The 17,383-nt window shown below is 47.7% G+C and overlaps 1 protein-coding gene across 1 annotated transcript; it reads right to left on the reverse strand.

The window, feature by feature from the left end:
• Positions 1-15: 15 nt before the first annotated feature.
• Positions 16-16,968, reverse strand: LOC139580952 (MMS19 nucleotide excision repair protein homolog). The gene is made up of 31 exons (XM_071410172.1): positions 16,837-16,968; positions 15,901-15,949; positions 15,691-15,791; positions 15,491-15,576; positions 15,271-15,345; positions 15,053-15,122; positions 14,764-14,892; positions 14,096-14,157; positions 12,184-12,270; positions 10,660-10,734; positions 10,478-10,555; positions 10,194-10,332; positions 8,245-8,399; positions 7,870-7,939; positions 7,304-7,429; positions 6,960-7,041; positions 6,746-6,843; positions 6,454-6,615; positions 6,194-6,346; positions 5,816-5,909; positions 5,592-5,694; positions 5,335-5,406; positions 4,980-5,106; positions 4,783-4,889; positions 4,400-4,456; positions 3,938-4,124; positions 3,725-3,807; positions 1,770-1,934; positions 1,218-1,277; positions 1,022-1,122; positions 16-819 (listed from the first exon to the last, which is right to left on the reverse strand). Exons 1-31 carry the CDS (start codon positions 16,925-16,927, stop codon positions 789-791), a joined length of 3,075 nt encoding a protein of 1,024 aa, XP_071266273.1. The 5' UTR covers positions 16,928-16,968; the 3' UTR covers positions 16-788.
• Positions 16,969-17,383: the final 415 nt, after the last annotated feature.

Consider the following 17,383-nt stretch of genomic DNA (forward strand, 5'->3'; position numbering starts at 1 on the left):
AAAGCACTCATATCATACATTTACAAAAAAGTTTTATTGACAGCTTAAGTTAGACATTTTAAATATTGTCCACATCTTCTGCATAATTGAGGTTCAAAGTAAGTTGGCCTCGTGAAATGTCTAGCCAACCACATGCCAGCTGCATCAATCATTCTTCCAGTGCTGAATACAATGTTCACGCTTCAAAATGGAATCTTTGAGCCTTGTTAAACACATTGTCCTTAATATGGTTAGATATGAATAATACATAGGCAATAGGTCCTCTTTCACACATTCATTAACACCCCTCTCCCCAATAGAAATTGTTTTCTTCTCTCTGTTTCAGTGCAGCTCTGTCCTTCCATGAAGTGGCAGTAGGCTGTCACCTGTAGGTCCATGCCACCATGCAGTGGCCAGTCTAACTCCTCTCACGTTTGATGGTAGAAGCATTACAAAAGAAAAAGTGTATTTGTGTTATTTAGCAGACGCTCTTATCCAGAGCGACTTACAGGAGCAATTAGGGTTAAGTGCCTTGCCCAAGGGCACATCGGCAGATTTCCCCCCCCCACCTAGTCGATTCAAACCAGCGACCTGTCGGTTACTGGCCCAACGCTCTTAACCGCTAGGCTACCTGCCGCCCGTGTTTAATCTCATGTACAAGATGAAGTGCTGTGGGTGGTGGTGAGATGTCCCAGACTCCAAGGGTAGCGCTAGAGCCCCAAGCTTGGATCCAGGCCCTCTTCCTCAGGAGCTAGCCGTCCCATCTGTCCCCTCCCTCCCACACCCCAGTCAGGGATGGGGGGCCAAATTCACCTGCCTCCTGGACTCCCCAGAAGGAACCTTCACATGAGGAGAGACACATTGAAATTTTCTCGTTAGGCTTTCCTGTCATATTGGCATTCTGCCTTTGTTAGAAGAATCATCAACAGATTTCCACGACTGACCCTATCCATTGTAGTTATGAGAATGTTTGAAGACCTCTAATGACTCACTGAGTCCAGTGTTGAGGGGGGCACCCCCCATGTTCCCCAATAGGACTCACCATTCATTCCGGGCCACTGCCGCCTCGCTCCTCACCACCCTCTTGTGGTCATCCAGGGGGGCAGCCAGGGCGCGCAGCACCCTCGCACGGAAGGGCATGATCTGCCGGGGGAAGGGTTTGTTAATGAATCAGTTGATATGGCCAATAGCGATCACTTATTAAAAAAGGCCCATCAGTCAGCAGACCAAAGTCTTACCTCATGCTCTGGAAAGCGGGAGAGGGCATGGATACAGCGCAGTGAGGCTATCCGCACTTTCTGTGAGGACGAGGTGAGACAGACCTCAGACACAGACTTTAAAGACCTTCAGAATGACGATCGTGTTGTGGCATTGTGTACTGTATGGGGATTGGGGACTATGGCACTCAAGGTTACTTAGCTAAAATACTGAACCGTCCAGATATCAAAAACGCTGAGTTGCACTCTGGGGCTCATGCCATTAATTGCATTTCAAGTTGAAGACTGCGCCGGTACAGTCGAGCAGCATTTCGTTTACAGGCACAGATGTATTGAACGCTCGCGGGGACATGGCTGAGAGGTCTACCGCCGAGTCCGTTGTTACTATCAACGGAAGCTGACTCATCGGTCTCTGGCATATTACGAATGATAAAATACGAGGTCTGTGTGGCAAGAGGCCCAAACTGTAATGTCACAGAGAGACCACATCCTCTGCCCGACACTTACGTTTTTAGACTCCCCTATAGCTATTTCGCTTACTTGTGTGGTGGCTGTTTATAACATGATACATACCATGGTCGGGCTGGTGGTGAGCGCCAGAGTGCGTCCCACCAGCACCCCCAGCTGGGTTATGAGGGCTGAAGGGGGGTCCAGGAGGACAGGTTGTAAGCAGGACAGGGTAGACACCTGCACCCCCTGGTCCGGACACGACAGGGCCTCCAGCAGGAGGGGCAGGAGCTGACCAAACACAGAGGAGAATAGAAAAAGGGGGTATCATAAGATAAACAGTGCCAGAGTGAGAAATAATGTTCCTCAGATGTACAAAATATACATTTCACATGGGATGAAACTCATGTGTTTAACATTTCAAGACATAAAACCCAATATTCATGGAGGAAATACATACACTGCTCAAAAAAATAAAGGGAACACTAAAATAACACATCCTAGATCTGAATGAATGAAATATTCTTATTAAATACTTTTTTCTTTACATAGTTGAATGTGCTGACAACAAAATCACACAAATTATCAATGGAAATCAAAATTATCAACCCACGGAGGTCTGGATTTGGAGTCACACTCAAAATTAAAGTGGAAAACCACACTACAGGCTGATCCAACTTTGATGTAATGTCCTTAAAACAAGTCAAAATGAGGCTCAGTAGTGTGTGTGGCCTCCACGTGCCTGTATGACCTCCCTACAACGCCTGGGCATGCTCCTGATGAGGTGGCGGATGGTCTCCTGAGGGATCTCCTCCCAGACCTGGACTAAAGCATCCGCCAACTCCTGGACAGTCTGTGGTGCAACGTGGCGTTGGTGGATGGAGCGAGACATGATGTCCCAGATGTGCTCAATTGGATTCAGGTCTGGGGAACGGGCGGGCCAGTCCATAGCATCAATGCCTTCCTCTTGCAGGAACTGCTGACACACTCCAGCCACATGAGGTCTAGCATTGTCTTGCATTAGGAGGAACCCAGGGCCAACCGCACCAGCATATGGTCTCACAAGGGGTCTGAGGATCTCATCTCGGTACCTAATGGCAGTCAGGCTACCTGGCGAGCACATGGAGGGCTGTGCGGCCCCCCAAAGAAATGCCACCCCACACCATGACTGACCCACCGCCAAACCGGTCATGCTGGAGGATGTTGCAGGCAGCAGAACGTTCTCCACGGCGTCTCCAGACTCTGTCACGTCTGTCACGTGCTCAGTGTGAACCTGCTTTCATCTGTGAAGAGCACAGGGCGCCAGTGGCGAATTTGCCAATCTTGGTGTTCTCTGGCAAATGCCAAACGTCCTGCACGGTGTTGGGCTGTAAGCACAACCCCCACCTGTGGACGTCGGGCCCTCATACCACCCTCATGGAGTCTGTTTCTGACCGTTTGAGCAGACACATGCACATTTGTGGCCTGCTGGAGGTCATTTTGCAGGGCTCTGGCAGTGCTCCTCCTTGCACAAAGGCGGAGGTAGCGGTCCTGCTGCTGGGTTGTTGCCCTCCTACGGCCTCCTCCACGTCTCCTGATGTACTGGCCTGTCTCCTGGTAGCGCCTCCATGCTCTGGACACTACGCTGACAGACACAGCAAACCTTCTTGCCACAGCTCGCATTGATGTGCCATCCTGGATGAGCTGCACTACCTGAGCCACTTGTGTGGGTTGTAGACTCCGTCTCATGCTACCACTAGAGTGAAAGCACCGCCAGCATTCAAAAGTGACCAAAACATCAGCCAGGAAGCATAGGAACTGAGAAGTGGTCTGTGGTCACCACCACCACACTCCTTTATTGGGGGTGTCTTGCTAATTGCCTATAATTTCCACCTTTTGTCTATTCCATTTGCACAACAGCATGTGAAATTTATTGTCAGTGTTGCTTCCTAAGTGGACAGTTTGATTTCACAGAAGTGTGATTGACTTGGAGTTACATTGTGTTGTTTAAGTGTTCCCTTTATTTTTTTGAGCAGTGTATTTCTAAGTCGTTCCTGTTTTTGCTCTCCTGTCTGGCACTGGTCCCTGTCCTGTCTACTTACCGCTGGTAGCTCAGTAAGCTGGACCTGTCTGGGTAGGTTGTTCACTATGTGAGACAGTGCCTTCAGGTAGCCAGACTTCTTCTCTGCAGAGGGAGAGAAGGAAGGGAAAGTTAAGAATATGTCAAATGAACAGGACTCTCAAAAACTGCTTTGCCATTTTCACCACAACACGTCCTGCGTCTGTAGTGCATCGTGAACGTCTCCTCGCAGTACCTTGGACTACAGCGTTGAAGCCCTCGACCAGTTTGGCAGAGTTCTCCGCGAAGAAGCGCTGGCGGTACATGATGCGCACGTCGGCGTGGCTACCGCGGTTCAGGACGTCCGGCGAGTCGCTCATCAGGAGAGAGAATCCATCGGCCGCTAACGAACCCAGCTCTGGGTCACTGAGCAGGGAGAAGAGCTTAGACAGACACACAGGATTACTGCGGTGTGTGAGGTTAGAGGCAGGGACATTTCTCTAGCCTTGCCTCATTCCTTAACCTCAACTGCTAAACTGAGCTGAACTCGATACAAAAAGGAATCAACAAAAAACTTTGTTTACTGTTCATGGATTGATACAATTACGACTAGATTTCATTGTTACATTAGGCCAGGTTTTCCCCTGGGGAGAAGAGACACAGAACAATTAACAGACTGTTTGTGTGGGAAGACAAAAGAGGACTCCTGTCCTTTTACCTTGTCAGTCAGGGCTGTGGACAGAGGGTGGTAGCGAAGGAGGAGAGCCTTGGACACCTAAAGGCAAGAAAAGCCATTCACAACTGTATGAATGAATGGATGGAACAACACAACAATGTACCACAGGCAGGTCACCATTCGCCCTGAAGGAGAGGTCGTAGTAGTATCAGTGTTCCCTAGTCTAGAGACACAGGGGTTGTATTGGGGGCAGTTCAGTAGGCTAAGTGGAATAGGGAACGTAATGGATACAAACTGCCGCCGGGCGGCGCACAATTGGCCCAGCGTCGTCCGGGTTAGGGGAGGGTAGGCCGTCATTGTAAACAAGAATTTGTTCTTAATAGAAGCTAGCTGCCGTATCAGTAGTAATGTAAATGGGGTCTAACCCAGAGCAGCAGAGTGAACGCCTGCGTTCTGACTGGGGAGGATGCAGAGTCCAGCTCAGTGGAGATCCTCTTCAACATCCTGTCTATCAGAGAGTCCAGGGCTTCACCTGTAGAAACACACACGATCAATATACCACCTCACCAACATTCACTTGACCAATTCCCATTCGGTCAAAGGACACGACCGGAGGACTCGCCTGCGGGACTCTTGTTGACCAGCCCAGCGTAGCACTTGGCGGCTGACGTGTAGGCGAGGGGATGGTCACAGGTACAGCTCAGCTCCTCCAGCTCTAACAGTAGCCTGTCCATCTGGGGCACCTCCACCTGTACGGGGCACACGGTCAGTCAGTCTACGATCACAGGCTAAATCAAGCCATTTGAAAATGTGCATGACCGGCCAGAGAGACTTAACAAGTAGGCAACACGCAAGTCACCCAAGGTAACGCAACAAAACAGGTATCCTTAGTATGAACATTTAACAGTACAATGTTAAAAAGATGTCATTTTGAAGGCTTGTCATGAGGTGCAGAGATATAGGAGGGGGGGTCTTACAGTCCGTGGCAGCCAGCACACACAACCCATGAGCAGGCACACCATCTGGGACTGGCTCCGCGAGTCACCTGCCTGCGTCCGGAGGACAAAGTCAAAGGACAACGTCACTCAAACACACTCAGCATACCACTCAGCGATACAATGCTTTGTTTATTCCCAGAATGCATCCTGTCCCTGGGGTGTCCTCTGTAGGCATAACAGTGAAGAAAACATTTTCAATCGGAGATGGCTGGTTGTCTTTAGCATTGAAACCTGACCTTGAGGAGCTGGATCTGGGAGGGGAAGGCGTTTTCTGGCAGGAAGGAAACATCACCGTCAAGGAAGAGGGACACGGCCCGCGAGGCTGTTTGGACAGCCAGTCTGGTGACAGAGCAGTGGTTAGCGCCAAGCCAAAATATTTACATATAACATAAATGTGCCATTATCAATGTGTGTGTGTGTCTTTCCTGGGTGGCTGGCTGTCTCAGTGATGTGAACTCACCGGGACTGTAGTCGGGCACAGGTGGTGCTGATGATGGGTACCATGGCTGATAGGACAGTCTCCTCGAGTATCGGGCTACGATGGTCTGAGGAACCTTAACATAAACACAGATCAGAAGCAGAAAAACCAGTCAGTCAAAAAGAGTCCTTAGTCCAACATCATGACGTGGAGGACATTTGTCATTTGCATTTCTCTTGCATAGGTTTGCATTCTTATATTCGCTAAAACACCAACACATTCTCAGTACAAGCCTTCCTCTGAAAAAGAGATGTCTTATCTCAATGGACTTCCTGGTTCAATAAAAAGGTTGTACTTCCTGGTTCACATTACAATGTGTTGCACAGGCCTGACGGCATGTCTTGGTCGGACTATTCTCACCCTGCAAAGCTGCCTCCAATGCCAGTCCGAGCAGGCGAGGAATGATGTCATGGAAGACGCGACCGGTCTCTTCAGTGTCCTGGGCCTGCTCTGCTATCTTCTGCAGACTGTGGCAGACAGAGATCACCTCTTCCAATGAGAACGCGCCAGTGCCTGTTAGGAGGGAGATTACATCGTTATCAGAATCTACTTAACATAGATATTTAGAAGGGTCTACCTAAACGATGACAGAAGAGCCTGCTTGCGGCGGAGACACATACCAGTGTGTGCAGAGGTGAGGACCTGTAGCAGGACAGGTGTGCTCTCCTGAACCAAACTGGGCCGGGACGACACCGCAGCCAGCGCCGCCACACAGCGCTGACGCACTGCCTGCTGGGAATGTTCCTGGGACGGCGTGGCGCTGTCACCTTGTGCCATGGGCTCTGGGAACAGGAGAGGGAAGGGTTCAATACGGAAAACGTCCTCTGGTTAGAACGATGCAACTGAAGGCACGTAATGACGGGGAAGACCTTCGTTGACATTATTTCGTTTCGACCTTTGACCTTAACCCACCTGAGAAGATCTCCTCCTTCAGCCGTGGAACCATTTTAGAGATGAAGGCTGCAGGGTGCAGGCGAGCCAGAGCCCCTGCACACTCAACCACAGCCAGGCTGGACAGACGGGGAGAGACGAGAGAGGAGGAGGACCAAGCCATTGTGTTATTTGATTGATTAGGTATCATAGACTTCTGATTGCCCTCCCGGAGCAACTGAAAACAGGAACTAACCTGACTTTAGGATCTTCCTCCTCCAGGATGAGCCTGGTGAGGTGGTCAACGGCCAGCTCCACATCTGACTCTAACAGCAGGCCTAGGAGAGAGGTGGAAGATGTCAACCTATACATCTCAGCGTAGTAAAGGGAGATGTAGCACGAAGCGAATGGCCAATCAAATGTATTCTCTATCCCACAGTAACAGGAAGAGGCACAAGCTGAACGGCATGTGGACAAAAACGCCATTCTGACCGATTCAGACCTGTGTAGCAGCGGGGTGAGCTCAAAAGGTCTCGAATGTGTTGAGCGGGTTCAGGGACACGTTCATTGGAAGAGGGGTCAAAAGGTTAGGAGCGTCACCTGTCTGTTGGCCAAGCGCAGTGAGCACACGCATAGATGTGATCTGGAGGTCAGTGTTGCTCTCAGACAGAGCAGAGAACACTATACTGCACAGAGACTGCCTGAAGTCCAACAGCACACTCTCATCTGGGGGGGGGGGGGAGAGAGAGTCGGGAAAGGGGAGAGGGAGGGGAGGGAGATAAAAAGGAAGTGAGAGAGGGGTAGGGAGTGTTGTGAGTGCAAGAGTGTGACAAATTGGGAAAAGGTTAATGGAACAATTTACAGCGACACACATAGCAGGAAGGTAAGAGGAGAGATGAACTATTTCAGGAGGGAGTGGGAGTTATTACACAGTACAAACGACTGGACATGACCGTCATTCCCTAAAGCTCGATTTGTGATTAAAAGTGTCATAACGCTTGGGCAAACTCGAACGGCGTTCCGCTTCAAATACTCTTTTCAAATGGGGCCCTGAAATCCAGCACTGTATATCACACGTTTAGCAGCCGAGGCATACAATGGCAGAGGAAAGGAGGAACGAGACGTGGCACAAAGAGACAAGGGACAGTAAAGGACGTTACACTTACCCTCTTCTGATGACTTCCCCGGATGGACGAAGCCCTGTAACACCTCCAGTAGGGTGCGCCGCTGAGCACACTACACAGGAGCAGACAGACAGATATGAACGATTTCACTGATAACATCATGCACCTATAGGAAGCGAGATAGAACCAAGATACTTATAACAGGTCGCCTACATGTCCTGTGGCAATATCGGGTCAACAAAAGGCCATAACGTACAACGCAATAACACTGTTTGTGACTATGCAGGAAGCCACCAATTCACACAGTAATGAAGCTGCCATGGGCAAACTAATCAAATCGTTACCAACGGTCAAGAATGTGAGACGAGCAGCAACATTGACGATAATGGAACGTCCTAGCTGAATGGTGTGACTCACCTGTGTGCGGCTGTTGTATTGCTCTATGAGGGACGGCAGGACGGCGGCGGCAACTCTGTGGCTCGCCCTGTAGGAGGCGGTAGAGGTGGCCTGCAGCAGCTTCGCACTGGGCCACACCAGCTTCAGGTCCGGCTCACACAGGTGGTGCTGACAGTCTAGAAAAACATTGGGTCGGGTTGGCACATTGGCGATGGTGTATGTGTGTGTGTGTGTGTGTGAGATCTATATAAACTCAGCAAAAAAGAAATGTCCTCTCACTGTCAACTGCGTTTATTTCCAGCAAACTTAACATGTGAAAATATTTGTATGAACATAACAAGATTCAGCAACTGAGACATAAACTGAACAAGTTCCACAGACATGTGACTTAGAGAAATTGAATAATGTGTCCCTGAACAAAGGGGGAGTCAAAATCAAAAGTAACAGTCAGTATCTGGTGTGGTCACCAACTGCATTAAGTACTGCAGTGCATCTCCTCCTCATGGACTGCACCAGATTTGCCAGTTCTTGCTGTGAGATGTTACCCCACTCTTCCACCAAGGCACCTGCAAGTCCTTGATATTTCTGGGGGGAATGGCCCTAGCCCTCACCCTCCGATCCAACAGGTCCCAGACGTGCTCAATGGGATTGAGATCCGGGCTCTTCGCTTGCCATGGCAGAACACTGACATTCCTGTCTTGCTGGAAATCACGTACAGAACGAGCAGTATGGCTGGTGGCATTGTCATGCTGGAGGGTCATGTCAGGATGAGCCTGCAGGAAGGGTACCACATGAGGGAGGAGGATGTCTTCCCTGTAATGCACAGCGTTGAGATTGCCTGCAATGACAACAAGCTCAGTCCGATGATGCTGTGACACACCACCCCAGACCATGACGGACCCTCCACCTCCAAATCGATCCCGCTCCAGAGTACAGGCCTCGGTGTAAAGCTCGTTCCTTCGATGATAAACGCAAATCCGACCATCACCCCTGGTGAGACAAAACCGCGACTCGTCAGTGAAGAGCACCTTTTGCCAGTCCTGTCTGGTCCAGCGACGGTGGTTTGTGCCCATAGGCGACGTTGTTGCCGGTGATGTCTGGTGAGGACCTGCCTTACAACAGGGCTACAAGCCCTCAGTCCAGCCTCTCGCAGCCTATTGCAGACAGTCTGAGCACTGATGGAGGGATTGTGCGTTCCTGGTGTAACTCGGGCAGTTGTTGTTGCCATCCTGTACCTGTCCCGCAGGTGTGATGTTCGGATGTACCGATCCTGTGCAGGTGTTGTTACACGTGGTCTGCCACTGTAAGGAAAATCAGCTGTCCGTCCTGTCTCCCTGTAGTGCTGTCTTAGGCGTCTCACAGTACGGACATTGCAATTTATTGCCCTGGCCACATCTGCAGTCCTCATGCCTCCTTGCAGCATGCCTAAGGCATATTCACGCAGATCAGCAGGGACCCTGGGCATCTTTATTTAGGAGTTTTTCAGAGTCAGCAGAAAGGCCTCTTTAGTGTCCTGAGTTTTCATAACTGTGACCTTAATTGACTACCGTCTGTAAGCTGTTAGTGTCTTATCAACTGTTCGACAGGTGCATGTTCATTAATTGTTTATGGTTCATTGAACAAGCATGGGAAACAGTGTTTAAACCCTTTACAATGAAGATCTGCGAAGTTATTTGGATTTTTACTAATTATCTTTGAAAGACAGGGTCCTGAAAAAGGGACGTTTCTTTTTTTGCTGAGTTTATATCAGGACACTGTGTACTGGATTATATAAAGTGTATATACCCTCCCGCAGTCTCTCACTCTCTGATTTAACGCTTTTACTACTGTGGTAAGCCCTGAGGAGAATGTGATTGCCAAGTCAGACTCATTCTCACACATTTCCTGAATAGACTGTCCTCACACACCGCTACACAACGACAATAAACAAACACCACTTGTGCCCAGAACCAGAAAGTTTGAGGTGGTACCTTTGAGGACCAGCTCCAGGAAGACATTGAGGGAGTCTTCAGAGTCGGAGTTGAGGACGGAGCGGGAGAGACAGGCTGTCAGGGAACCGACAGCGGCTAGGCCAGCGGACTCCACCCGCTCACTAGCTGTCTGAAACACCTGCACAGGGAGGTCAACAAAACTCTCCATTCAGATGATCTGCTATCAAAGATTCCTCACGTAGCCTTACCACAGCTCACCGTATAGGACTCTTTTACAAACCGTACTGATATGTCGCTGGCCCCCAAGCTGCATTGAAACGTACCTCTCTGCGCAGCGAGGCCCAAAGGCCTGGTAGGAATTGGGCTAGCTCTTTATGTTCATACACAGAAGCACAGGCAGTCTGCAACATGGGGAGAAAACGCGGGCCATTAAGACATGAATGCCGTTTGCTGCACACGTACACCGTAAAGATGATCTGAGGTGAGGTAACCGACGAGGTCTTACCAGGGTCTGCAGGGAGTCCACCTTGGCACTCTGAACATCGGAGTCCAGCTTCTCAATGATCAGTGGCAGCAGGAACTGTTGAAGCGAGACAATCGACAAATCAAGGGGTTTCTCTACAAGCACTTTGTGACGTCTGCTGATGTAAAAAGTCTTCATAAATACATTTGATTTGATTGATGAACACCTCCCTCTGCAACTGGATCCTGGACTTCCTGATTGGCAGACCCTAGGTGGTGAAGGTAGGCAACAACACCTCCGCCACGCTGACCCACAACACGGGGGTTCCCCCCAGGAGTGCGTGCTCAGCCCCCTCCTGTACACCCACAACTGAGTGGCCACAAACGACTCCAACACAATCATTAAGTTTGCCGACGACACAACGGCGGTGGGCCTGATCGGCGATGAGACAGCTTCCAGGGAGGTGGTTACAGCCCTGGCTGAACGGTGCCAGGAAAACAACGTCACCCTCAACGTCAGTAAAACCAAGGAGCTGATCGTGGACTACAGGAAACGGGCGGGGGACGGGGGACGCACCCTATTGTCATCGACGAGGATGCAGTGGAGGAGCAAAAGCTTCAAGTTCCTCCGGCGTGCACATCAGAGGACCTGACACGTTCAATCACAGTGTCTCTTCCAAGTTCCACAGCTGCACAACGGAGAGCATCTGAACCGGCTGCATCACAGGTCAGGACGTGTCTGAGGAAGGTCCGAAAGGTCGCCAAGTACTCCAGTCACCTGAGAGCCACGGACTGTTCACTCCGTTACCATTTGGCAAGTGGTATCGGAGCATCGGGTCTCGCACTAACAGGGTCAAAGACAGCTTCTACCGCCAGGCCGTCAGACTGCTGAACAGCTAACGCTAGCTGTCTACCTGCGCAGACCTGCACCGTAGTCTCTAAGGTGCAAATAGTTTCTATTTGCGCTGATTACACACCCATCCAACCCTCACACACAAACGTATACACAAACACACAAGCAAACAACCATAAACACACACACACACACACTCAGAACTCACACACACACACACTAAACACTGCTGTTCTATTACATAGCTTATTCTACTGTATGGCCAAGTCACTACTCATCATAGATAGTGTAAATACAGCCCATTATTACCACGCATACTAGCACTTCTATTACTTGAACCTTTTATTGCTATTATTGACTGATGCACTGTATTGATTGAGGGAGCTAGCACGTAAGCACTTCGCTGCACCTTTATTACCCCGCTGTAAACTGTGCAGGTGAACAAGAAAACGTGATTACAGGCGCACCCACAAACCCTAACCATTTCACTTGTCCACGTTACCGCTCACAAACACGCAGCCATACACAAAGACCACCTCTGACGTCCTAAAAGGCTATGCATTGTGCAGTCTCGTTTGCCAGACATGGTGGATATGTGGGAGGAGACGACGCATTGCGTACTGTTCGCATTGCGTACTGTTCGCATTGCGTAGTGTTCTCGTTTACCCCTTACTGTATGTGTAGTGTGCAGTACAGTATGTCTCCCCCCCCCACCTCTGCAAAGCGTGGTGTTCCGGTGAGCACGGCTCTCAGGGCCAGGACCAGCTCCTCCTGGGTGATGCCATGGGGGTCGTTCGGGGGCTGGGTGGGGTCACACACACAGAGGCAGTCATGGAGTTAGATGGCGGTCAACCCATTGAAATGGAATGATTCTCATTCTATGGGTCAACCATTTCAAAACACTTGAGAACTCTTAAAATGTTTTCATTCAATGAACAAACGTCCAAGTCATCAAACGGCCCTCCCTACAGCTGTAAATGCTCATCAAATGAACGTTCATCTAAAACTGTTCTAGTAAATTCTAAATGGTCTCAATCGTCCATCAACGTGAATCACATAAAACAGTACACAAGCTGTCTGTCAGTATTTTAACTCCGGGGTTAACCATTTCCTACAATCCTCTGCCAGATGCTAGTCAGTGTCACATGGCTCAGGTATCAAAGCACACAGGACAGTCTCACATCAGCGTTTGTCTCCTGACTGGTGTAAGTCCACAGTAGCTTCGCAAACAAACACTTACAGGGCTGAAGTCTATAGGGAAACTAACACTTACAAGGCTGAAGTCTACAGGGAAACTAACACTTACAGGGCTGAAGTCTACAGGGAAACTAACACTTACAGGGCTGAAGTCTATAGGGAAACTAACACTTACAGGGCTGAAGTCTATAGGGAAACTAACACTTACAGGGCTGAAGTCTATAGGGAAACTAACACTTACAGGGCTGAAGTCTATAGGGAAACAAACACTTACAGGGCTGAAGTCTATAGGGAAACAAACACTTACAGGGCTGAAGTCTATAGGGAAACTAACACTTACAGGGCTGAAGTCTATAGGGAAACTAACACTTACAGGGCTGAAGTCTATAGGGAAACAAACACTTACAGGGCTGAAGTCTATAGGGAAACAAACACTTACAGGGCTGAAGTCTATAGGGAAACAAACACTTACAGGGCTGAAGTCTATAGGGAAACAAACACTTACAGGGCTGAAGTCTACAGGGAAACTAACACTTACAGGGCTGAAGTCTATAGGGAAACTAACACTTACAGGGCTGAAGTCTATAGGGAAACTAACACTTACAGGGCTGAAGTCTATAGGGAAACAAACACTTACAGGGCTGAAGTCTATAGGGAAACAAACACTTACAGGGCTGAAGTCTATAGGGAAACTAACACTTACAGGGCTGAAGTCTATTGGGAAACTAACACTTACAGGGCTGAAGTCTATAGGGAAACTAACACTTACAGGGCTGAAGTCTATAGGGAAACAAACACTTACAGGGCTGAAGTCTATAGGGAAACAAACACTTACAGGGCTGAAGTCTATAGGGAAACAAACACTTACAGGGCTGAAGTCTATAGGGAAACTAACACTTACAGGGCTGAAGTCTACAGGGAAACTAACACTTACAGGGCTGAAGTCTATAGGGAAACTAACACTTACAGGGCTGAAGTCTATATGGAAACTAACACTTACAGGGCTGAAGTCTATAGGGAAACTAACACTTACAGGGCTGAAGTCTATAGGGAAACAAACACTTACAGGGCTGAAGTCTATAGGGAAACTAACACTTACAGGGCTGAAGTCTATAGGGAAACAAACACTTACAGGGCTGAAGTCTATAGGGAAACAAACACTTACAGGGCTGAAGTCTATAGGGAAATAAACACTTACAGGGCTGAAGTCTATAGGGAAACAAACACTTACAGGGCTGAAGTCTATAGGGAAACAAACACTTACAGGGCTGAAGTCTATAGGGAAACAAACACTTACAGGGCTGAAGTCTATAGGGAAACTAACACTTACAGGGCTGAAGTCTATAGGGAAACTAACACTTACAGGGCTGAAGTCTATAGGGAAACTAACACTTACAGGGCTGAAGTCTATAGGGAAACTAACACTTACAGGGCTGAAGTCTATAGGGAAATAGCAGGATGTCACTTCAAACAGCTCCTCTGTGAATTTACCTGAAATAAAACACAGACGGGATCATACTCTCAGAATTGAGGAATCATTGAATAATACATGTTAAGATAAAATATACTTAAAGGTCATGATAAAGGTTCAATAAAAGGTTAAGCAAATGTTAATAATGCATGTATTAAATCTCAACCCAACTACTGGTCTACATAAAAGGGTGCTTAAACCTCTCTTTTAGACTAGCAGTGTGTGTGTGTGTGTGTGTGTGTGTGTGTGTGTGTGTGTGTGTGTGTGTGTGTGTGTGTGTGTGTGTGTGTGTAGGGCTACAGATTAACTGTCCCTCCTGGTGGCACAGGCGCCACTAACATTTTCAGTTGGTGGGACCAGCCCATGATTTGGTCGCACCAAAATGTCGTCGCGCAATAGAAACAAATGTGCAATCCTCTTATGAAGTCATTCACAGCGCTGCCGAGATGGTACGCTTCCGGTTGGACGTGTTACAAGTTCACTCAATGCCCAGTAAACCTCAGCGACAATGAAGAACAAGACGACAACATGTACAACAACAAAAAAAGGTACAATAAACACATTTCATACGTTTTGGTAAACAACAACAGCTGCACAACAATGTGAGAGCGCACGCGTGTTCTCACCAAGATCATAGCCTTCATGGACAATCTTTCTAGCGATATGGAAGGCCAGGAGAAGGTTACGTGGGTCCCTCTCCCCATCCACTGACTGGACAAACCCATAGACAAAGTCTGCACCCAGGCCCTTCAGCTCTGTGGGATGGGAAAAGTAGTCAATCAATGTAACAACCCTCCGATACGTAACATGCAGAATAGATCACGCAGGTTATTTCAAAGCTGTATCACTCTCGACAAGGATCTCCGTGACCCGCGGATTTCTCCATTATAGCTACCACACTACCTGGGCTCTTACCTGACTCTCTGGATTCCATAAGCCGGATGAGGATGTTGTAAACACACGACCGCTCCGCCAGCATCAGGGACTGTAGTGACACAGACAAAGAAACCAGATAAACAGAGTCAGGGTGTTGCAGTATAAGAAACATATGGCCTTATTAAGCCTTTAATAACTACTGTATGCTCATTATTTAGGAGAATCTACACTTGACGGTGCAGGTTGGGTGTGTTTACCTGCACATGGATGTCCTGGAATAGTGATTTCAGAATGGACACTGCGGACCCAGGCGGCAACACTGAGCATTTGGTCTGAGAGGATATTTCAAGATGTCGGTCAGGGATAGGCAAGGTACCGCCTCTCACTCTCAGTTCACTTTTGACGGGATAATATTGACATTTCTCTAATATCCTTGTGAAATTTAACATGACAGAGGTTACTAAGCTTGAGACTTACCAGCGCTTTCAGCCCCTGTATGACATGTGGTGTGATGACATAGTGGTCCTTCAATCTGTTCTCATAAAACACTATAAGGACTTCCACTTTGAACAAAACAAAAAGGAGAAGATAATAAATTGACAGGACATATAGCACACACTAAGCAAATGGCAAAGGTGGGTTATGATGCCAAAGAGGTGCTATAGTGTTGTGACTACCTTCTCTCTCTGTAAGGTCTCCATGGCACTCCTGTAGGACATTGGAGAGGAGCTGGACACCACGGGCTCGGGTCTGGGGTTGGGAGCTGGTCAGATGCAAACTTCACAAAGACAGGATGGTCAACTTGTTAGTGGAGGCTAGAACTGCATGACATTGAGGTTTATGACATTGTTAGTAACTGGGACAATAATGATGATTGTATACATTACCCCAAGGCTTCAACCAACTGCAGTATAGTAAACTGTCCAGCCTTGAGTTCTAATGCAAAGAAAATGAAGGGCATTTCACTGTACTTGTGCATGTGACATTAAAACTTGAAAATGCATTTATTTAACAAGAGGAAAAGACAAGTGGTCAGTAGGATACATCATGCAGACACATTAGGAGACAGGAAACTAGGTCCAGAGTCTAATGCGTTGTGAAAGACCCTTTTCAGATCGAGCTAGCTAGCTACCTAGCTTGCCAGCAAATCCGACCCGCTTGTTTACAGCTGCACTTGGGTCAGACAGAATTCCTCCTGTCTAAATTAAGATCCTACGGAGCCTGTGTGAGTTTTTGCTCGGGAAAATGTACCTCAATCCAGGGATTACAAATGCATTGTACCCCGAATTGTCCCAGTATCACAAAAGGTACACAGAGAAGATGTAACTACTGTTTGTTTTTTAACAGTCCTACAATCTGCTTGGTGTAAAAGAGGGAACAATTCGGAGTACAACGCATTTGGATTACGGTACATTTTCAGAGCCATATTGCACTGACTCAGCTGTCTTAATATTCACATGAATGCTGTCCAACCCTAGTGCAGCTGTAGCAAACAGGTCAGATCTGCTGGCTAGCTAAAACCATTCAGGTTATGGCCAAGAACAGCGGTCAATACATTCCTTTGAATTAAGAGACATTGATTGCCAGGTTGTGTACGTGCAAAGCTACAGGTACATATGGTAAACTGAACAGGCCAACTTTTTTGTCGGTTATTTCTATAGCGTGCGGTTTAACACAGGATGTAGCTTAGACTTGTGATAGCCTGCTGCTAGCTAGCATCTTTGTCAGACATCAGTCACGCGCGATTTATGTATCATTCATTTATTTTTTATCTCAAAAGCCGTATCAGAGAGAAAGGTGACTTGAATACTTTTGGCAGCTACCTGTTGCGGTGTCTACAGCCTTGCGGTCCTGTTGTCCCAAAACGAATTCTTCTACCAAGCCCAATAGCAAATCACTATCCGCAGCCATCATGAACAGCCTTGGTTCAAACTGAAGTGAGCATGCGTGGAAAGTTTTTGCGGTTACCCTGAGATCAGGGTCACAAAAAACGTTATAACGTAGTATGATTTTTAACGACATACATAAAGGTGCAATTCCATTTTTGCAGGGTAATACAGCTGTAGCTAGATATTTAACTAACCAAATAATACATCATCTGTTGGTTGTGGTAGTGGCCAAGTGCATATTTCAAATACAACTATGTATGTTGGAAATCTTATATTGTATTTAATTATTTTCCCATTCATCTGCTAAATATAGCAAGTAAATGTTTAGCAAGGTTGAGGACTTTCAATATTATAATATTTTTTTTAATACAATTTCTAATTACAATACAATAACAAAAAAAACATAGAGCATCATTACACTTATATTTTCTCTGAAGAAACATAAAATAACGTTTTAAAAAAACGTTCCATCGTTCGAAAG

The sequence above is a fragment of the Salvelinus alpinus genome, chromosome 7 (genome assembly GCF_045679555.1).
Source record: "Salvelinus alpinus chromosome 7, SLU_Salpinus.1, whole genome shotgun sequence".
NCBI lineage: Eukaryota > Metazoa > Chordata > Actinopteri > Salmoniformes > Salmonidae > Salvelinus > Salvelinus alpinus.

Coding starts and splice junctions, on each gene's coding strand:
- LOC139580952 (XM_071410172.1), bottom strand. CDS start 16,927: ATGATGGCTGCGGATAGTGATTTGCTATTGGGCTTGGTAGAAGAATTC. Junction 10,333..10,477: donor GGGCCTCGCTGCGCAGAGAG/GTACGTTTCAAT, acceptor CTCCCTGTGCAG/GTGTTTCAGACAGCTAGTGA. Junction 820..1,021: donor GCAGTGGCCCGGAATGAATG/GTGAGTCCTATT, acceptor CCTCATGTGAAG/GTTCCTTCTGGGGAGTCCAG.